Here is a 21,942-nt window from a genome sequence, read left to right as displayed (position 1 = left end):
TGGGGAGTCTCATGTGCCTCAAGCCTAAAGCATCTTCCAGAAGAGCTGCATCCTCAGAGCTGGAAGATCTTGAGGGCAGGGATCAGGCAAGTCAACTCTTTAGCTGCACTGAGCCTGGCCCAGTGTCTCAGGGCAAAACAATCAGTCTCTCCTGGTTGAAGGTTGCCAGGTTGTGGTGGGCAAAAGGGATTAAGCTTGTAGGGAGAGCCCTCGGCTCTGAACTAAGATCAGTGTTGTGTGGGGATAGATCCCAGCTCCTGTCAGGAACAACAGGACACTGACTCAGAAAGTAATGAGTGCATCATCACCGAGGGAAATCAATAGGGGCTAAAGGAACCTCCATCAGGAATGCTGTGGAGGGTATTGCCTCTTTACTTTGGAAGATAGAACCAATGGCCAGCCCTAATAGTCCGTGAAGGTAATTTTCTCTTACCACCCCTACTCCTGTTCCCACAGGCACTCAACTTTCAGAAACTCCACAAGTCTTCATTGAAAGCAGCTTTGCTGGGAGATCAGCACTACAGCAGGTCCCTTCTGGGTGCAAGAGAAATGTTGGCTCGGATCCCATTCATTCATTCATTCATTCATTCATTCATTCATTCATTCAAACATTCAACATTCAACATTCAACAAACCCTTACTCTACACCAAACCCTGTGCACTAGAAATACAGAAATGAATAGACTCTAGCCTGGAAGCAATGTACCTGCAGCTGCTGTTAGTTTCTGGAACTGTCTTCCCATTGGATCTCAAGAAGGTATTGAGGGGTCTCTTTGCTGTGGTGCTGGTTTGATGAAAGAAAAAAAGAAGAGGACTGTTGGGGGCGGGGGGACCTGGGGAAGTGTCCAAAAGAGGGATCACGGGGTGGAATCACAGAAAACTCCGAAGAAATATAACACCATCTCCATCTGGGCGAATAGTTATTATTTAAAAGATGACATTTAGGGCGCCTGGGTGGCTCAGATGGTTAAGCGTCTGCCTTCGGCTCAGGTCATGATCCCAGGGTCCTGGGATTGAGTCCCGCATCGGGCTCCCTGCTCCTTGGGAGCCTGCCTCTCCCTCTCCTTCTCTCTCTCTCTGTCTCTCATGAATAAATAAAATAAAATCTTAAAAAAAAAAAAAAAAAGATGACATTTATTCAGTACTTCCTCGATGACTGTTACGGTGGTACCGCTTTTCTTGCATTATATAGATTCCCTGGTGGCGCGGTCTTTGGGCACAACCGTCCCCCTCTCTGAAACCTCACCACCTCATTGTTCCAGGCAGAAAACAGGGCGCGGCGCCCTGGGCCCGGTCTCCGGGAGACGTCCGGCGAGCGGAACTGGGGTTCGGGGGCGGGGAGAGCGCTCGGAGGCTTTTCGCGGGGACGCCTGCCCTAGCGACGCGCGCCTCGTTGCTAGGGGCGGAGGCGCGGGAGGCGTGGAGCGTGGTGGCTGCGGACGCCCTCCGTTTTGCGCCCCGCGGCCTCAGCTCCCGGCCCCGCCAGCCTGCGGGTGGGTATGCAGCGCGAGGCGGGGGCGGGCAGGGGTGCGGCGGGGGTGGGGGGCGGGCAGGGAGGTGGGGGCCCTCGCGCTTCGCAGGCTGCAGCCGCCCACCTGGTCAAAGCGGAGCGTTCGAGGGCCGGCCTTGGGTTGGGTGGTGCTACACCCCCCTGTCGTGGGTGCACCACGCAGCGCATCCTGCTCCCTCTCCCCCCACCCACCCACACATCAAAAATAAGCTTTGGTAGTGCACATGGATGGAGCGGGGGACGTCTGTGATCTAAGAGACTGGAAGGAAAAACTGTACACAGGGTGTCCCCCAAATTTGGGGCAACCTTGGAAGTTCTGACCTAGTGCTGACTGTCTGGGAGACTCTGGGCCTCAGTTTCCCCTATCTGTACCATTAGAGTGTCGACTCAGACCATCTTCCGGTGCTTCCACTGGGGCTTTGTTTGTATTTGAGCTTTCGGTTTGATGCCTTGTGCGCAGAAGATTTGGGGAGAGGGAGGGAGATACGAAATCAGCATTTCCGTGAACACTGATTGGACCAGGAGTCCAGGGAAATAAGGTCTGGTGCCCTAGCTCTGCCTCGTGTGACTTTTAGCAAGTCACAACCCTCTGAGTCCCTCTTTCTTCGTGGAAAATAACAACTGGATAAATGCTGGAGTATATCGAGGAATACAGTTAAAAGAGAATTCTCTGAGTTATGTTTAGAGTGACCACTGGGTATCTTAAGGTCTATGGGAAGCAAATTGGGGCAGAGCCATAATTGAATTTATGGCTTTTCCAAGTCCTCTCCAGCCTTTCCTGCCCTGAAATCTGGGACAGAGCCCAGGTAACTGTTCCCTGAATGATTTGTTGTTGGGCAATTTTGAAGGACCCTTATGTTGTTGGGTCCTTAAAAAGCTTCTTGCAGGGCGCCTGGCTGGCTCAGTCAGTAGAGCATGTGACTCCTGAGCTCAGGGTAGCTTGAGTTAAAGCCCGACGTTGGGCATGGAGCCTACTTTATTGTTATTTTTTAAAGGTTTATTTATTTGTTGAGGAGAGAGAACATGAATGGGGAGGGGAGGGTTTTGAGGAGCAGAGGGAGAAGGACAAGCTGACTCCACGCTGGGCATAGAGCCAGACCCAGGAGGCCCCACTTGGGCCCGATCTCAGGACCCTGAGATCATGACTTGAGCCAAAACCAAGAGTCCGATGCTTAACTGACTGAGCCACCCAGGCGCCCCTGAAGCCTACGTTAAAAAAAAAAAAAAAAAAAGCTTCTTGCCAAACAGACTCTTCACCTTAGTATGCCATCCGTTCACTCATTCCACAGATATTTGCCTTGCATCCATTCTCCCAGACTACGCTTAAAGCTCAGATAAAAAAATGAACAAGACACTGTCCCTCCTCTCAAGCATATTACATGTTCACAGTATAAATAGAAGATAACGGAATAGAATTTCACTGCTTAGATTAGTCTGCTCATAATAAATCACAACTGCATGGACATTATCCAAGGACGTGTACTTGTTGTTGAGATTTTAAATTGCCTTGGTATATGATATATAACTTAATGAATTCTTAGCCTTAGTGTGATCAATCACTCTGGCCAGGACACATAATTGGCTTCAATTTAATATCCTTCAGACTCATATACCCATTTGTGTATATTCTCTGTGTATATTTGTTACGTATGTTTAATATGTGTGTGTTAACCGTAGTATTAGGTGAAGGGTGAAGTTGGCAGAAATTGCTCCTTTCAGTTGCTAATACTGTTGTTAATCTAGCAATCATGCCAATAGCCAGGTTCAGCTGAGGGCTGTCAATGCACTAGCCTTTATAGAGATGCAGTATACTATGCTGATCAAGAGCAAGGCCTCTGGAGACTGCCTACATTCAAGTTTCAGCTCTGCCACTTATTGGCAATTTATTTGTAAATTTGGGCAAGTTATGTTAACATCTCTGCACCTCACTTTTCTCATCTGCAAAATGAAGATAGTAACAGCATCTAGCTCAGAGGCTTGTGGAATAAATCAAAAGAGTTAATAAATATAAAGCATTTAGAATAGTCCTTGGCACATTGTAAGTGCTATCTTTAATCTTTACAGAAGCCCAGTGAGAGAGATTATTCCATTTTACGTATATGAAACGGACTCCATGAGGTTCAGCAATTTGCCCAAGACGGCAGTGAACTGTAATTCAGACCTAAGTCTGTCCAGTTCCCATGCTGATGCACTGAATCAGATGTTATTCTGACTCTTCTGTATTGCTCTTCATTTTTAGAATAAGCTACACTGTCAATTGGTGATTAGAATTTATTAAGTTTTTAAAATAGAGTTGTTAAAATGCAATAAAACTGTGTTTCTTCTTTGTAGATGTTTATAAGGGAAACTCTAGACTAGAGGTCGGGAAACCTACCTAGTTAGAATTTTGAGCAGATAATGTTTCTGCCCTGATTCTTCAGATCTTTAAATAAAGGGTTTATATGTGATGATTTTGAAAGCTCTTCCATCTCAAATTCTATGATTCATACTTATTGAAGTATTTTAAATATATATATATATATATTTAATTTATTTGACAGAGAGAGCACAAGTAGGCAGAGCAGCAGGGAGTGGGAGAGGGAGAAGCAGGCTTCCTGTGGAGCAGGGAGCCCGATGCGGGGCTCGATCCCAGGACCCTGGGATCATGACCCGAGCCAAAGGCAGCTGCTTAACTGACTGAGCCACCCAGGCGCCCCTGAAGTATTATTTTAAACAGGAGAAATTGCCTTTCTTGCAGAAACAGTAGCAGTCAACTCTGAAAATTTTTGAACAGAAGTACTATGAGTAAAATAAAAATGTTTAATGATGTATTTAAGTATTTAAATATATCCTACTTTGTGGGCACCTGGCTGGCTCAGTCAGTGGAGCATGTGACTCTTGATCTTGGAGTTGTAGGTTTGAGTTTCACATTGGTGTAGAGATTACTTAAAATAAAATCTTTTTTTTTTTTAAGATTTTATTTATTTACTTGAGAGAGACAGAGAGAGTGACAGAGAGCATGAGTGGGGAGGAGAGGGAGAAGCAGACTCCCCGCTGAGCAGGGAGCCCGATGCGGGGCTCGATCCCAGGACCCCAGGATCATGACCTGAGCCAAAGTCAGACAGTCAACTGAATGAGCCACCCAGGCACCCCTAAAATAAAATCTTTAAAAATAATAATAATAAAAGGTACCCCTTCGGCTGGGGTCATGATGCCAGGGTCCTGGGATCAAGCCCTGCTTCATCATCAGGGCTCCCTGTTCAGCAGGGAGTCTGCTTCTCCCTCTCCCTCTACCCCTCCCCCCAGCTCATGCATGCTCTCTCTCTCTCTCTAGCTCTGCCCTCTCTCAAATTAAAAAAAAATAAAGTAGGGGATATATATGTGTGTGTGTGTGTGTATATATATATATATATTTTTTTAAGATTTTCTTTTTAATAGGGATGTCTGGGTGGCTTAGTCGGTTAAGTGTCTACCTTTGGTTCAGGTCATGATCCCAGGGTCCTGGGATCGAGTCCCGCATTGGGCTCCCTGCTGAGCAGGGAGCCTGCTCCTCCCTCTGCCTGACACTCTCCCTGCTTGTGCTTTCTCTCTCTCTGGCAAATAAATAAACAAAATCTTTTAAAAATATATTTTCTTTTTAATAATCTCTACACCCAGTGTGGGGCTTGAACTCACACCCCCAATATCAAGAGTCGCATGCTCTGATGACGGAGCCAGCCAGGTGCCCCCTTACTTTGTATATTTAAAAATAGATATATCTGGGCACCTCGCTGGCTCAGTTGGTAGAGTACGCAACTCTTGATCTCGGGCATAAGTTCAAGCCCCACGTTGGGTGTAGAACTTACTTAAATAAATGAAAATAAAAATAGATGTATAATTAACATTATGGTATATTTTCCATAATTGTTGGAAATGTGCCACTTATACAATCTTGGAATTTTGTAAGATATTTATTTCTTTGTGAGGGAAAACTACACTTAACAATCTTTTTCATTAAACAAGGTCTGGGGTGCCTGGGTGGCTTAGATGGTTGAGCATCTGCCTTCGGCTCAGGTCATGATCCTAGGGTCCTGGGATCGAGTCCCGCATTGGGCTCCCTGCTGGGCGGGGAGCCTGCTTCTCCCTCTGCCTCTGCCTCTGCCTCTCTCTCTCTGACTCTCATGAATAAATAAATAAAACATTAAAAAAAATAAATAAACAAGGTCTTTATTTACCTTGTGAATCTCCTTTCAGTACAAACATAATCTTAGGGAAGAGATTAATTTAAGCGTCTTTTCAGTAATTACAGAGATTAGGAAGTTGCTGCCTGAACTATTTTCCAAAGGATAAACATTACAAAGCATTGAATGTGGCAGCTCACCAAAAAAATCCAATTGGTTTGGGGGGTAAGTAATTCTAAAAGTTATCTTTTGCTTAGAATGTCCTGTGAGTGCTCTTCAGATGGGAAATATGGCTCTCTGAAGATATCAGCTAAGAATCCAATCAGTGTTAAGCAAAGCCAATCCATTTATAGCATCTGCTGTTTTTGGTGACCTAGATCTATGGATGGCATCTGTCCTTGGTTTGATGACAATGTTGAAAAACGGGCTATGCTTGCAGATAGGAAGCCCTGCAACCTCTGTCTATAAGCAATACAACATCCCAAGGTTTTTGAAAATTATCCTGGAGTTTTTTCTGGTAGCATATGGTATACTTATTATAGAGAATCCTGGAATGTCTGAACTAGAAGGGACCTTAGATTCACACTACTTAACAAGAAATGTTTTTGCCACACTGTGCAAGCCACTTGAGGTACAAAGATGAATATGGTAGACTTCTTCCTCTCATGGAACACACAGTCTACTAAAAATGATTTAATCTGGTGTCCTCACTTACAGACGGGGAAGCTGAGGTGCAGAGCAGGGAATGGAGGAACTCAAAGACACACAGTGGAATGAGGTAGAGTTGGGGCTGGAGCCCAGGGTTCTTGGTGTCACACACAACGTTCCTGTCACTGCACTCTGCTTCTGTACAGTTACCTATCTTGTCCGGAGGTCAATTCTGACAGCTTTTCAAAATGTAGGCTGAAATTCTTCTGGAACACTGTTTTTTAATGGTATCATTGAGAATATTTGGTGAATTTTAGCTGCTGTTCTTCCTGTAGACCATTCTTCCTAGAGCTGGGCTGGTCATGCCTATAAGAAACTCATTTCCTAGGGGCACCTGGGTGGCTCAGTCTGTTAAGCGTCCACCTCTTGATTTCAGCTCAGTCATGATATCAGGGTCATGAGATGGAGCCCTGTGTCTGGCTCTGTGTTGGATTCAGAGCCTGCTTAGGATTCTCTCTCTTGGGGAGTCTGGGTTGCTCAGTTGACTGTCTGCCGTCGGCTTAGGTCATGATCTCAGGGTCCTGGAATCAAGCCCCGCATCCAGCTCCCCACTCGGCGGGGAGTCTGCTTCTCCCTCTCCCTCTGCCCCGCTGTCCCCCCACCCCTGCCCGTGCTCTCTCTCTCAAATAAATAAATAAATAAATTGTTTATTAAAAAAGGATTCTCGGGGTGCCTGGGTGGCTCAGTCGTTAAGCGTCTGCCTTTGGCTCAGGTCATGATCTCAGGCTCCTGGGATTGAGCCCCGCATTGGGCTCCCTGCTCGGTGGGAAGCCTGCTTCTCTCTCTCCCGCTCCCCCTGCTTGTGTTCCTGCTCTCGCTATCTCTGTCTGTTAAATAAATAAATAAAATCTTTAAAAATAAAAAAATAGGGCGCCTGGGTGGCTCAGTTGGTTAAGCGGCTGCCTTCGGCTCAGGTCATGATCCTGGAGTCCCAGGATCGAGTCCCGCATGGGGCTCCCTGCTTGGCGGGGAGTCTGCTTCTCCCTCTGACCCTCCCCCCTCTCATGTGCTCTCTCTCTCTCTCAAATAAATAAATAAAATCTTAAAAAAAAATAAAAATAAATAAATAATAAAAAAATAAAAAAGGATTCCCTCTCTCTCCCCCTTCCTCCCCCCAAATAATAATTTTATTTTTTTAAGATTTTATTTATTTAGGGGTGCCTGGGTGGCTCAGTCGTTAAGCGTCTGCCTTCGGCTCAGGTCATGATCCCAGGGTCCTGGGATCGAGCCCCACATCAGGCTCCCTGCTCAGTGGGGAGCCTGCTTCTCCCTCTGCTGCTCCCCCTGCTTGTGTTCCCTCTCTCACTGTGTCTCTCTGTCAAATAAATTAATAAAATCTTTAAAAAAAAAAAAAGGATTTTATTTATTTATCTGAGAGAGAGCACACACACACAAGAGAGGTTGAGTTGGGGAGGTAGGGAGGAGGGGCAGAGGGAGAGGCAGATGCCTTGAAAAGGTCTCAGGAATCCCCATCAGTCCTCAGATCACATTAAGAACTACTGGTCTAGGTCATTACCTGTATTGTCTCATTTAGTGTCATCAGCTCTCACATCTCTTTTTTTTTTTTAAAGTAGGCTCCATGCCCAACATGGGGTTTGAACGAACTCGTGACTCTGAGATCAAGAGTTGCATACTCTACCGACTGAGCTAGCCAAGTGCCCCTTGTATCTCATTGTTACTACATAATAACCTCATGACCTGGCACACTGATTTAGACAAGTGTCACATGAAATTATTTAAAAACAAATCAGCAAGCTAGGAAGGTTATGACCTTTTAGAATAACTAAGGCTCTTTTCAAGAAGCTTCACTGGTGAAAACTATTTCTTAGTTTCAAATACACGTTCCTAGTATTTATTATGGTAGAATATGTATAACATAAAATTTATTCTTATTTAGTACATAGACAATGTTATGGAACCATCACCACTGTCTAGTTCCAGAACATTTTCGTTATCCAAAAAGGAAACTCTGTACCTATTAAAGTAGTCACTCCCTGTTCCCCCATCATTCCAACCCTTGGCAACCACTCATCTGCTTTCTTTCTAGATTCTGACTAGGGATATTTCATATAAATGGTATCATACAATATGTGGCCTTTTGTGTCTAGCTTCTTCTGCTTAGTATGATCTTTTCAAGGTTCATTTATGTTATACTATATTTCAGTACATTATTCCTTTTTTATGGCTGAATAATATTCATTGTACAGATACACCACATTTTGTTTGTTCATTCATCCATTGATGGACATTTGGGTTGTTTTCCCTTCTTGGCCATTGTAAATCGGTGCTGCCATGAACATTCATGTATAAATTTTGTTTGAACACCTGCTTTCAATTCTTTTGGCTATCTTCCCAGGAGCAGAATTATTGGATCATATGGTAATTCTATGTTTAACTTGTTGAGAAACCTCTTTGTATGTTTTTTTTAAAGATTTTATTTATTTGACAGAGAGAGACACAGCGAGAGAGGGAACACAAGCAGGGGGAGCGGGAGAGGGAGAAGCAGGCTTCCCACCGAGCAGGGAGCCCAATGCGGGGCTCAATCCCAGGACCCTGGGATCATGACCTGAGCCGAAGGCAGACACTTAATGACTGAGCCATCCAGGCGCCCCAGCCTCTTTGTATTTTTAAAAAAGATTTTACTTATTTATTTGACAGAGAGAGTGAGTGCACAAGCAGGGGGAGCGGCAGGCAGAGGGAGAGGGAGAAGCAGTCCCGCTGCTGAGCAGAGAGCCCCACGCGGGGCTCGATCACAGACCCTGGGATCATGACCTGAGCCAAAGGCAGATGCTTAACCTACTGAGCCACCCAGGTGCCCCAAGAAACCTCTTTGTATTTTTAAAATTAATTTTGTTTCTGTTTTTGCTGATCTGCTAATGCTTTATGGGAGGGTGCATTCCCAGGGCCGTAAGAAGAGGCAAGGGAAAGAAGAAAAGCAAATGAGAGCAATGAATTAGTCTTTAAAAAAAGAAGGCTTGGGTGCCTGGGTGGCTCAGTTGGTTGAGCACCCTGCCTTCGGCTCAGGTCATGATCCCAGGGTCCTGGGATCGAGTCCCACACTGGGCTCCCTGCTCAGCGGGGAGTCTGCTTGTTCCTCTCCCTCTGCCACTCCCCCTGCTTGTGCGCTCTCACTTTCTGTCAAATAAATAAATAAAATAGGCTTTGTTTTTACATCACCAGACTACCATCATCATGCCTAACAACATTAACAGTATGCATTCTTTCCACCAAGCAGGGAGGACAACGTCCAGCAGCCACAAGGGATGCTGCTGGCTCAGCGGCCATCTGAAACGAGCTCCTTCTCACAAGGTTTTGGGGCGGTTCTGTGCAGGGATGGGGAAACTGCAAAGCAAGCTCAAACACAGCACTTATAAATACAGGTACAGCAATACTACATTGGGATCCCAAGTTTTATCATGTCGCATTAAAATTCTCTCCTAAAGAAAGAGAAGGCCCAGAGCGATTGCTGATGACCTTCCCTGAACAGTTAGTTTGGTCTGTTTTCTTTTGGATGAGAAGCAGCTGATTAGCTAGTGTCTGCAGCCACTCAGAGACAGGCCTGGCATCTTTGGGAATAAGCTCTAGGTGAGCAAAGACTCCTGGCTTCTTGGCTTCAGGTTTCCTCTTTATCGGATTCTAGTCCTTCGGTTGTTCTGAGCGTGCTCAGCATTAATAATCCCATTTCTGGCAATGACCGTGGGTCTCCTTCTGTACTCCTTTCCCAGATGTTTTCCTCAGCCTGGCCTCTCCCGTAGCCCACGCCTTCCCCATGCCGTGCTGCACACTCCGTAACAGAGGGCCTCTCATTTGCCATCCTGTCTTTAGCAGGCCCGACGGGATTATAGAAGAGAGAACTCAAACTAAATCTTGTCTGGAGTATAGCCCAGCTCACGTGGATAGTGTCTCTGTCGTTGCTGCTCTGAACTCAGACCTGTGTGTCTCTGGAGGAAAAGATAAGGTGGGTTTGTGGCGCTTCCCAGGGAACCAGCTTATTGTGGAGAAGGGAAGAGATTTGGGAAGGAAGCGTTGGTTCTGCGTTTCTGGCAACAATGTTGAGTAGTGTAAAACCATAGGCTTTAGACTAAGGAAGACTGGCTTTAAGTCCCCGCTCTTCCCCTTCCGGTTCCTCTGAGGAGGTCATTTACTGTTCGTGAGCTTCAGTCTCCACATCCATGGAATGAGGGTGATAATGCCAGCCTCACAGGACACAGGACAGTTGTGAGGATTAGGTGGCAAGATCTTCAGTGATGTGCCAGATCGCCCATATGCTTTTTATAAATGGCAAGTATTATTCTGACCAAGCCATTTTCTTTCTTTTTTTTTTTTTAAAGATTTTATTTATTTGACAGAGAGAGACACAGCGAGAGAGGGAACACAAGCAGGGGGAGTGGGAGAGGGAGAAGCAGGCTTCCCGCTGAGCAGAGAGCCCAACGTGGGGCTCGATCCCAGGACCCTGGGATCATGCCCTGAGCCGAAGGCAGACGCTTAACGACTGAGCCACCCAGGCGCCCCGACCAAGCCATTTTCATACCCACACACTGACACAGGAGCTATTTGTCATCAAAAGGAGACTTCCTTGGGGTTCCCTGGGTGGCTCAGTCGGTTAAACAGCCAACTGTTGATTTCGGCTCAGTTCATGATCTCAAGGTCGTAAGATCGAGCCCTGCCATCAGGCTTCACGCTCAGTGGGGAGCTGGAGCCTGCTTGAGATTCTCTCCCCCTCTCCTTTTGCCCCCACCCCTTGTGTGCTCGCTCTCTCTGTTTTTCTCCCTCTCTAATAAATAAATAAATAAATATTTTTTAAAAAAGGAGACTTCCAGTCTCTTATGCTGCTCTTTTGTCAAAATCTCTACACTGGTGAGCATTATGATTCTTCCCTTCTGTTTCTGTCCTTTCTCCCACTGTCACTGAATCTGGTTGCTTCTCCCCCCATATTTGCATCTATCATAGGACTCACAGCTAAGACATTGACAGCAAAAATGTAGATTCTTTTAATTCCTCTCATTTTCATACTGTATTTCACAGATTCTTTTTTTTTTTTTTAAGATTTAATTTATTTGAGAGAGAGAGAGAGCGGGGTGGGGGAGGGAAGAGGAGAGGCAGAGGGAGAAGCAGATTCCCTGCTGAGTGCGGAGCCCATCGTGGGGCTTGATCCCATGAGCCAAGAGATCATGACCTGAGCTGAAACCAAGAGTGGGATGCTCAACTGACTGTGCCACCCAGGCACCCGGTAAATTTTTTTTTTTAAGATAGCAAATTTTTTTAAATACACTAAAATAAAAGTACAAAACAATTAGGGGAAAAAACTCTAACCCCATGTAGAATTCTACTTCAGCATCTATGACCAGAACCTCAGGTTGAGTCCGTTCCCCTTGTGGGGTGTCCTCCCGAACCCGTCAGTAAGGCCCAGAGCAGTGGTCCATTGCCTTGCAGAGAGACAGCGCCCCAGTCAGGAGGAAAGAAAAGGAAGTCAATGTAGGGGGACAGGATGAAGGTTATAACAATAAAGCCCTAATACAAGACCCTTGACAGAGAGGGAGAAATTAGGTAGATAATGAAGTAAAGGCTTGCTTCAGTTAAATAGAAATTCACATAAAATATTACAGAGATTCTAATGACCCTAATGACTCTCTGCAGACAGTGGTGGCCTATAACTGGAAAAGTGGAAATGTGGTGAAAAGGTTCAGAGGACATGAACGAGAGATCACTAAGGTAATTATCAAATGATCATTATCGTGGAGGGAATTTGGAACTAAATAAAGGAGTATCTAATAGCTCTAGTTAGTAAGAGGGATGGGATATTCAGTCTTAAGAAAATGTAAGAGCTCCATTTGATGCCGTGAAGCCCTACTCGAGGAAAAGCAGAGCAAACCATTCCCTTAGCTATGGTTACAAGCATATTAGACATGATTTAGTTTGTCACTAAGCCCTTAATAGCTCAGGTGGTAAATAGAGAATTCTCCCTGCCTATCCTAACTCAACAGGGACAGGTACTGAAGGTTGCCTGTGTGTTTACTGTAGCTAGAAAAATAAATAAATAATACATGATAAAATTTATTCATTTATAACTTATGTATAAATACTTTATTATATATAATAATAATTTATCATATAATATATAATAATATAATGATAATTTTAAATAAATTAATGATAAAATCTCTATACTCAGGAAACTTCTAGTTGGGGAAATTTTTAAAAAGCCAAGAACAGTTAAATAAAAATTAATTTGCTAAAAAAGCATTACAGGGCAGCGTAAGCTTCCAGCAAAGATGATAGAGAATGCCAGTCTCTACAATGCCCTTCCCTGAATCCCCCTCAATGAACTGAAAATCGGAATTGAGATGCAGACTCCATCATCTGCTCAGCTCGCAGCGCAGAGTAGGGTACTGACACCCAGATGCAATGTATTCCCACCCCGACAGGGACGGGGGAGAGCCTCGGGCTCTGACACCTGCAGCCCCAGGCCTGTTGCCCATTTCCAAGGCCAATCAAACAAGCACACTGGGACTTTTTTTCTCTTGAGCAGATAGCCTGTATTCCCAGATCCAGCCAGTTCTTCAGCGGCTCTCGTGACAGGACAGTCACAATGTGGGACTTGCGTGGCCCTTCCCAGCCAAGGCAGCAGTTCTCTGGCCACGCCATGGTGGTCACTGGATTGGCTGTGAGTCCAGGTAAAGTCAAACAGACCTCTCCCCAACACCGTTGTACTTTCTTTCTCTCTCTTTTTTTTAAAGAGTTATTTATTTATTTATTAGAGGGAGAGAGCACAAGCAGGGGGAGAGACAGAGGGAGAAGCAGACTCCTGTGGACCAGGGAGCCTGACACGGGGCTCGATCCCAGGACCCTGGGATCATGACCTGAGCCGAAGGCAGATGCTTAACCAACTGAGCCACCCAGTCGCCCCTCCTTTTTTTCCAAAATTTATTTATTTATTTTTAGAAAGAGTGTGCGTGAGCAGGGGTGGAGGGAAGGGCAGTGGGACAGGGAGAGAAGCAGAGTCCCATTCTCTCTCCCAGGGAGAGAATCCTATGACCCGACTTGGGGCTCGATCTCATGACCCTGAGCTCATGACCTGAGCTGAAACCAAGAGTCGGATGCTCAACCGACTGAGCCACCTGGGCGCTCCCTGTTGTACCTTCTGAAAAGCCCCGTGCCAGGCCCATTTCATGGACCATCTCTCCCTTGCTCCCCCAGACTCGTCACAGCTGTGCACTGGCTCTCGGGACAACACCCTGCTTCTCTGGGACGTTGGGACCGGACGGTGTGTGGAGAGAGCTTCCATCTCGAGGAACCTGGTAGGGACTCAAAGTTGGTAGAGAGTGGGACAGCAGAAGGGAGCATGGGGTGAGGCGAAGAGCCTGGGAGAGAGATCAGGAGATACACCAGGCAGTAGAGGTTGGGGCCTCATTACTACTCACCCTGAACTCTCTGTCAGACCCTGGCCTCTCAGGGTTATCAGGCTGGATGATCTCTTTAAAGTCTTCTGTTCCAGGGATGCCTGGGTGGCTCAGTCGGTTAAGCATCTGCCTTCAGCTCAGGTCATGATCCCAGCTTCCTGGGATTGAGCCCCGCATCGGGCTCCTTGCTCCGCGGGAAGCCTGCCACTCCCCCTACTTGTGCTTGCTTTCTCTATCTCTCTGACAAATAAATAAATAAAATCTTTAAAACAAATAAAAGATAAATAAAGCCTTCTGCTCCAGAGAACACCTCCACTAGTTCATATTGGAATTTTAAGTGTGTCCTCATTTATTCCCTCAAAATGTGTTATTCCATATCTGCTCTGCTAGGAGCAGGGTTAGTGGCCTAGGACACAGCCCCTGTCCTCCAGGATCTCACAGCTTATGCACAGAGAAACAAGCATGACCCTTTGCTTTATGTATAATTTGCCGTGTTTATGAAGACCAATGTTATATACCAGCAGACTGGTATATAAACTCCACAGCCTCTGAGGTCAGTCATACCTGAGTTCAAATTATGGATCCATCACCTTTTTATTTTTTTTTAAGTAATCTCTACACCCAACATGGGGCTTGAACTCACAACCCTGAGATCAAGAGTCACACGCTCTACCAACTGAACCAGCCAGGCACCCCAAGATCCATCACATTTTAGCTGTGTTACTCCAAGAAAGTCACTTAGAGTGTCAATGTCTTCATTTATGAAATGGAGAGAATCCTATGACCTGACATGATAGATGTTCCTTTAGTGATCATTAAATATCACTCATGGTCATCTTTTCCAATTTTGAAGACAACTGTCCATGGCAAGGTATGCTCACCCTATGCCCTCCATATTTGTGGAGGTTGCTAGAAGAAAATCCTGTCATCTTGGGTTGTTTTGAAACCTCTTTTGTGCCTATCCAGGAGGGGGCTACAGGGATGAGAAGAAAGAACATGCCCTGAACCCTGTGAGGCCTTAGACTAGGGTTTCAGTGGTCCCATATAGAACGGGGGGCTGCTCTCCTTAGCTGCCACCCACCAGCAGTTCCCCACCACGTGTGTGCGTGCCTGCATGCATTCTGTACTCACGACTGGCCCGGCTGCTACCATTTTGCTGCTGCTGATCCAGGGCACACCGGTGGGCATGACTGGTGGGCATGACTGGTGGGTATCTGCAGAACACACACTCCCTGCAAGTCAAACGTACGCGTCAGCATCCTTGAGAAGTGGTGAGGAGATGCTATTTAGCACAGTTTACAGGAATTGCCGTAGAAGAATGCCTTGGCAGTGAGAAGTTTTGAAAATTTTGCTTTTTCCAGGTCACTCACCTGCGCTGGGTCCCCCACCAACCATATGTACTACAGACTTCTGAAGATAAAACCATCAGGTGGGCTTACTGAGCAGCTGTGAATGTGTTTCTGGTGAAGGTTTGTGGTTCCCATGCTCATATGACTCCTTTCCCCCTCTGCTTCTCCACACTGCTGTGCCTGCCCAGGGCCTTCTGCCCCTTTGCCCCTTGCTGGGGCTGGGGTCTCTCTGACCTGGCCTCCTGGACCATCTGGGTAGAGGTTGAATGGCAAGAGGTGGGGCCAGGAAAAAGCGCCTGTCCTGGATGGTTCTGAAGCAGCTGACTCTGTCTGGCCCCACCCTCGCCCCCTGTGTGAAAATATTCAGATTGACCTCGGACCTGGTCACTTGCTTGTCCCCCTGCTTTGAGCTGCCTGGCTCCACTTGCCACCCTTGCTTGGCGCCGGATGTTCTCAATCACTCAGGCCTCAGGTGAAGCCTTGTCTGGGGAAATGGGGTCAGAATCTGCATCAAGAGAGTCAAATGAAGTAAATCGTTCTTGAGTAGAAAGCACAACGAGAAAGTCTGGATCTCATAAGAGATTCATTCTACTTAGAAAATAGGAAGAATGAGGTAAAGAGGTGAAAATGAGATGAGAGGCCGAATAAAACACTCCCCCGGGGACCTCGTGGCCCAGTAGGCCAAGGACTGCAGTCTATTCTATCTGATTCTGGAATGGTGACTGCTCCTCTGGATCATAATAACTATCTTTTAAAAAAATTAAGTCACAGGCACAGAAATATCCTCTTGTCCCTTGAAAGTAGTATCCCAAAGGGCCAAATTAACAAATTAACTTATACAGTTAAGATGCTTGGTCTAAATTCCTATTAACTGTATCTCAAACTAGAAAGGACTCAGATGTCATTCAGTTTGGTTATTTCCTGGCAGCTTTGGGGTCTCCAAGGTTGATCTGGTTCATACTCCTGATTGTACGTAAATCATGACATTCCATCAGACTGGCTGAAGCAGCAAAGAGCCGACAGATTCATATCCTGCGGTCATTTCTTGCAGATTATGGGACAGCCGGGGGCTGCAGGTAGCTCATATATTTCCCACAAAGCAGCATATTCAGACCTACTGCGAGGTCAGTGAGGACGGACACAAGTGTATCTCCTGCAGCAGCGGCTTTGGAGGGGAAGGCTGCGAAGCCACGGTAAGAGATTCTGGGGGTCTGGGGGTCTGGTTGCTGATGAGCAAAGTACTTCCTCCGACCTCCCGTCTGTACTGGGCTACACAGGTCAGCTCTATTAATGGCTCAGGCCTATTCCAAGTGCATACTGTAAGTGAGCCTTTGCATTCCAGATGCATCTCTCAAGAAACCTCCATTAGCCTTGGGCTCTCTGAATTGGTAGTAGACAAAGGGATGGGATGAGAGTCAAGATAGGAAGGTGCTCAACACAGAACCAGCTTGCTAATGTCCCTGCTCCCAGCAGAGCTTAGAAAGGGGAGGGACTATTTGAAGAGCCAAGTGTATTCCCACTGTACCTGTGGTCACAGTAAAGGAGGCTCAAGCTCTTCAGGGAGTTTGAGGCCCCAGTGTTGGTCAACGGCCCATCCCAACCCTTACCCATATACCTTTCCTCGCAAGTCATTTTGGATTAGATTGCATTGGCTCCTCCAAAGTACCTTGGATTCCTCATTGTAGAATATAGGTTAAAAGGGGCATCTAGTCCAAATAGAACAATTAGAGCTCCCATTGTACCGAACATCATATACTAGGCACTGGCCTGAGCACATTACATGCATTATCTCATTTAATCCTTACAACAACCTCATGAGTTAGGTTCTATTATAATTCCCATTTTACACATGAGCAAATAGAGGCATGGCAAGTTGAAATCTCTTGCACAAGACCACACTTCTAGTAAGTGGTACTTTGAGGTATTGAATCCCAGGCTATTGATGTAGCATCTCTTCACCAAGCTAAGCATTTCCAGCCCCTACAACTGACACGGTGTCCTGTGATTTCATTATTTTTCGGACACAATTCAGATCACTGTCCTCTCTGAATGTTGTTTTCCTGAATTACATGGTGTCCAGTGACTTCATTATTTTTTGGACACAATTCGGTTTGCTCTCCTCCCTGAACCTTGTTCTCTAGCTATGGTCTGATCGTGTCAACAAGAGTGGGATTGGCAGGACTGCCACCTCCTTTGTTGGAGAGTCTCATCTTCATATCCCAAGGTTCAGCATGCAGGCAATAAATCAGAAGGTCTGCACCTCTGTGTACTTATGAGAAGGTGCCCCTCACTGTGGGGTCTCCACAGAAGCCACAGACACCAAGAGGCTGATGTCAGGTAGCTCTTGAACTGTCGTAGAAAGTAGGCAACCCTGGGGCACCTGGCTGGCTCAGTCAGAAGAGCACGAGACTCTCGATCTTGGGGTCGTGAGTTTGAGCCCCACATGGGGTGTAGACATTACTTAAATAAATAAAAGAACTTAAAAAAAAAAAAGTAGGCAACCCCATACTGTCCCATCATGCTGTAGGACTTGGAGCTTTCACTTCCCTAACCATGACATTAATGAGGAAGGCAGGGACCCTTCTGGCACATCCTTACCCATGGTTGTCTGAGATCGGTGATGTTTAAAATAATCACTGGATGGATGGATGATTTCATATGTGGATGGGATGGATGAAGATGAGGGGTAGCTACATGAGTAGGTAAGTAGGGGGATAGGTGGGTGATGAGAAGGTGGGGAGGTGGAGATCAGTGAAGGTAGCATGTATGAAGCTAGAGAAATATGTATGTATGAGCTAGCCTATGTCATTACTCTGCAGCTGTGGGACCTAAGGCAGACTCGGAACAGAATATGTGAATATAAGGGGCATTTCCAGACTGTTGCATCCTGCGTCTTTCTACCAAGAGCACTGGCCTCGATGCCTATAATTGCTACCTCATCGCATGACTGTAAAGTGAAGATTTGGAACCAAGATACTGGAGGTAAGGAGCCTGCTGGTGGTGCTTCTCAAAGACACATGGAGTCTTAAAAGCTTCCTTGAAACTCTTTCTTTCTGAGGCTCAGCAAATAAAAAAACAGCCCTGTCCTGCCACTATCCAGTCCCCTAGTGGTTAAGAGATGACACTAAGATACCAGGATTCTGTTGAACCCCTGGCTGGAAGCCATCACTGCATGAGCCCTGGTACCACGTTGTAGAGACTTGTTCCTGAGAGCTCAAATATATTTGGCTCTTAGTTTTCTTTCTACTTGAAGTTCTTCCATCAGGTTTTAACACGTGATACTCAAAATGTCTGGCAAAGAAAACAAGGATTGTCATTTTCAGATTCACTTTTTAAGGACTAAAATGAGAGTCTCAGCTCATGGTGGGGGTGACGTAGAGCAAGACTGCCCTGTTTTGATGCTGCAGCTAAGATTTGAGATGACAGTCAGGTCATAACACTTCAAAGCACCAGAGAAGAAGATGTTTTAGGGAACGCAGCTCCCCAGAGTCCTCAGTGAAATATGCCAGAGCCCACTGCTACTGGCTGATTGTTAAATATTCAGGAGTATTTAATATGGTCATAGTGGGAGTATTTGCACCACAAAGCGTGGCATATGCTATGAGTAGAGGTGGCTGGTTTTTTTTCTTCCTTATCAGTACCCCAGTGCCTCCAGACTATTTTGTGCTGGACCCGGGGTTCTGTCAGACACAGGAATAGTGTTAACTTAGAGAATCTCACAACCAGTCCCTCCTACAGTAATGTTCTAGAAACTCAGCTCCCAGCAGGGGAGGATAGGATAGCCCCCTCAGAGAAAAGATGTGAGATCACGTCTAGTGGTAGGTGAGCCAAACCTGGAGGTGCCCTCACCAGCTGCCCCGTGTGACAGCTCTGGGAGGTTGGGGGGGCAGCTGCTGCCAGGTTCAATGCTTATAAACCTGACACCGGGGAGAACAAGGTCTGGAAGTGCTGCCCTGCCCCCCAGATGTGCACCTATAGTTCTCAGAAGAGCAGCCCCCGAGACGGGGACGGAGGCAGACCGGGTCAGCTGGAGGCCCGCAGATTCCCCTTCAGGTCCCAATCTCCTTGGTCTTGAAGGGAGCAAGACCCCAGAAGCCAGCAGCTGAAGATCAGCATCGCCTCTGTTTTCCTCTGCCCTGGCCCCCTGCTCCGTTCTCTGGGTGGGTGGGAACTGAGGGCAGTGTATTCACACGTCCTTGCAGGCGAGGCCCTGACTGTCTGAACGGGTATCTCAGGGATCCCCACCTTGTTTGGTCCATGTGCCATTCTCTGGAGTTGAAGCCTTGCGGCCGATCTGAGTCTGACCTCCGCGCGGGTGCACAGTCCTCTGGAGCAGGGATGCGGCTCTTACCTGGGTTAGACATGGAGAGCACACGCTTTGTTTACACGGGTTTCTCACAGAGACCTCGCGTCCCATGATGCTGCGCCCTTGGCCTGAGCTGCTGGTTCCCTCTTCCTCCCCCAGCCTGCCTGTTCACCTTGTCCCTGGATGGATCAGGACCTTTGACTTCCCTGGCTGTTGGCGACACCGTCTCCTTACTGTGTGCAAGTTTCAGCAGAGGAATTCACCTGCTCAGAGTGGAGCACAGCCGAGGGCTGGAGCTGCGAGAAGTGGCAGTATTCTGAGGCCAGGAGACACTCACTGGACAATATCAAACTGTGGCCCGTCCTTTCTTGGTGTGGCTTTGTGTTTCCCGGTGATCTCGCGGGGAGGGTGATGTGCGATTCTCTGCTTACGTTCACTCAGAAGGTGTATCAGGGTTAGAAGCCAATTTAAGCCCAGGTGCCGTTTAGAAACATGATAGGCCTCTGTGAGTCGGAACACGGGGTGGAGTGTATCAGACTGACCTATTCTATGTCTCCACAGAAGGAAAAGCCACAGGGGGAGAGACACCGTTCAGATGGCCTCACAGTTACCCAGACGGGAGAGGGGAGCGCAGCTCCGTAGAGGACCTGGGTTGTAGACATGACATTCAGCTCCAGCTCACCATGCTCCTCAGCAAGGTGAAGAAGTCTGGGCTTCCACTCGGAAGAGCAGCAGAGTGCAGGTGGCGGGTCCGAGACCAGTGCTCAGGCAGCATGAAAATTAGACCCCAGGTGGCTTGAAAAGGCTGACGACCGCAGGGCCTTGCCCCGAATCCTAGCTGTCTGACCTGTTCTGTGCACAAAGAAATGGAGAGTTTCCAGAAATGAAGGCTAAAAAAATTTCATTTGTACATTTTAATATTTTTATTTCATTTTATATAAACTCTTAGGGATGACCAGTGTGAGGTGAAGGAGAGTCTGCAAAGGCAGTAGAATATAGAGGGGCGCCTGGGTGGCTCAGGCAGTTGAGCGTCCGACTCTTCGATTTCAGCTTGATTCATGATCTTGGGGTGATGGGATCAAGCCCCATGTCATGCTCCATGCTCAGCAGGGAGTCTGCTGGAGATTCTCTCTAAAATAAATAAATAAACTCTTAAAAAAAAAAAAAAAGAACATAGAACAGAGGGATGGACTCAACTGTAGGCCAGCCACTGAGTCCCCCTCGGTGAGGAGGGACTCGGTGCTCAGGCCAGCCTGTGTGGCCCCCGGAGATCCATTCCCAGCATGGCGCTCACAAGCCCATTTTCCTTCTGGGAAGGTAGAGTCCCTCCTGCCTTCAGGAGAGCCCCCACATAAAGGAACGGAGTCCGAGACAAAGAAAGACTGCGCTTGTCTTCTCTGGTCCCTGCCTGTCCCTGATACCAGTGACTTACAGCCATTGTCTTTGTGTCCCTCCTGCTTCTTATAGGGCTGGCTTCCCCGTGGGAGGATCTGAGTTTGAATCTCCACTTCTGCACTCAGCTGAATGATCTTGGGTGTTATAAAATCTCAGTTTCCTCACTAACTAAATCGTACGTTCCTCACAGTGCTGTCCCGAGGACCGGGTAAAACTGTATTAAATGCCAAGCAAGGTAGCGGGTGCTTACAGAGGGTGGCCATAGTTATTTATTGTTCTCTGTCTGGACTAAACACTCTTCTTTCCCTCACTAAACACATCCCTTCACCCGTTCTCCTTAGATCTTACTTGTAAAGCTTCAGTCCTTGTTTGGCTTCCCTTTGATTCCTTAGGTTACAGATCTTTGAGCTCTGGGAGGACAAGGGGGTAGTGGGAGAGGAGCTACTTTCCTGAGCACCTGCAGCTCGCTGAATATGCTTATTCTCACTACAGGCCTCGTTACTCCCGTGTCACAGAGCCGGCGGCTGAGGCCCAGGGACACTCAGTCCTTTGCCCCAGGTTACACACGGAGGTAGGAAGGGGAAGAACGGAGATTTGACAGGCAGGGATACCACTGTACTAATGAGGAGGAAAAACTGAGATTTGAACTGGGGACTGCCCAACTCAAAGCCAGAATACTTTCCTTTCCACTCCTTTGTCTTTGCATGATGTTACAAAGTTCATTTTAGAAATTCATAGACCATGACACTTGTATTTTCTAGACCATTATTAACTTTTTGGTTCCAAGGAGATCCTCCTGGCCAGGTGCCCAGGAACAGTACACAGATATCTCAGGGAAAATCCTAGCATATCCTGAACTGTTAGTGCTACAGCTGACCCTTCTAGAAAGAAGGCCGGCGGTAAGTCAGAAAATCCAAGGGAGTGGGTTGGGAGGGGGTCCCAAAGAAAGGGAACGGAGGGAATGTACATGTGAGAAAATCGAATGAATTAGCAGGGTTCTATTAACAATAAATTATTTCCTTAAACTCTACACATTTGTTTGATGTAAAAATTCCCTATCTGTGCATTTTCAGTTTTACATGCCCTAATCAGGTACTCTCAGCACATAAGATACAAGCTACTAAAATGCATTAAT

At 46.8% G+C, this 21,942-nt stretch overlaps 2 protein-coding genes across 7 annotated transcripts in view; one reads left to right on the top strand and one right to left on the bottom strand.

Annotated features, from left to right (window-relative positions):
* BSPRY (B-box and SPRY domain containing) overlaps positions 1-21,942 on the bottom strand; it is a 51,797-nt gene that overhangs the window by 25,920 nt on the left and 3,935 nt on the right. For all 3 annotated transcript variants that reach the window (XM_064578902.1, XM_064578903.1, XM_054509358.2), the window contains exons 2-4: positions 20,095-20,264; positions 19,352-19,457; positions 14,889-14,989 (exon numbers count right to left, since the gene is read on the bottom strand). In XM_064578902.1, the coding sequence (XP_064434972.1) occupies positions 14,889-14,989; positions 19,352-19,457; positions 20,095-20,264 (377 nt within the window). The remainder of the gene's footprint in view (positions 1-14,888; positions 14,990-19,351; positions 19,458-20,094; positions 20,265-21,942) is intronic.
* Positions 793-20,584, top strand: WDR31 (WD repeat domain 31). Of its 4 annotated transcripts, XM_064578906.1 has the most exons (10): positions 1,398-1,493; positions 9,593-9,737; positions 10,183-10,315; positions 11,995-12,069; positions 12,887-13,031; positions 13,555-13,655; positions 15,119-15,186; positions 16,158-16,299; positions 17,926-18,088; positions 19,572-20,584. In XM_064578906.1, the coding sequence occupies exons 2-10, from the start codon at positions 9,691-9,693 to the stop codon at positions 19,730-19,732; spliced, it is 1,035 nt and encodes a 344-aa protein (XP_064434976.1). In that variant the 5' UTR covers positions 1,398-1,493; positions 9,593-9,690; the 3' UTR covers positions 19,733-20,584. The 4 variants fall into 4 exon arrangements, with proteins under 4 accessions (XP_064434975.1, XP_064434974.1, XP_064434976.1 ...); XM_064578905.1 differs by lacking the exon at positions 9,593-9,737 and having other exon boundaries at positions 793-1,493; positions 10,186-10,315; XM_064578904.1 differs by lacking the exon at positions 9,593-9,737 and having other exon boundaries at positions 793-1,493.

This window comes from Mirounga angustirostris, unplaced genomic scaffold (assembly GCF_029215605.1).
Source record: "Mirounga angustirostris isolate CCGP_5_RB_7025 unplaced genomic scaffold, mMirAng1.0.hap1 SCAF_15, whole genome shotgun sequence".
Taxonomy (NCBI): Eukaryota; Metazoa; Chordata; class Mammalia; order Carnivora; family Phocidae; genus Mirounga; species Mirounga angustirostris.
The sequence above is the reverse complement of the archived record's forward strand: the minus strand, read 5'-3'. Positions and strand labels throughout refer to the sequence as shown.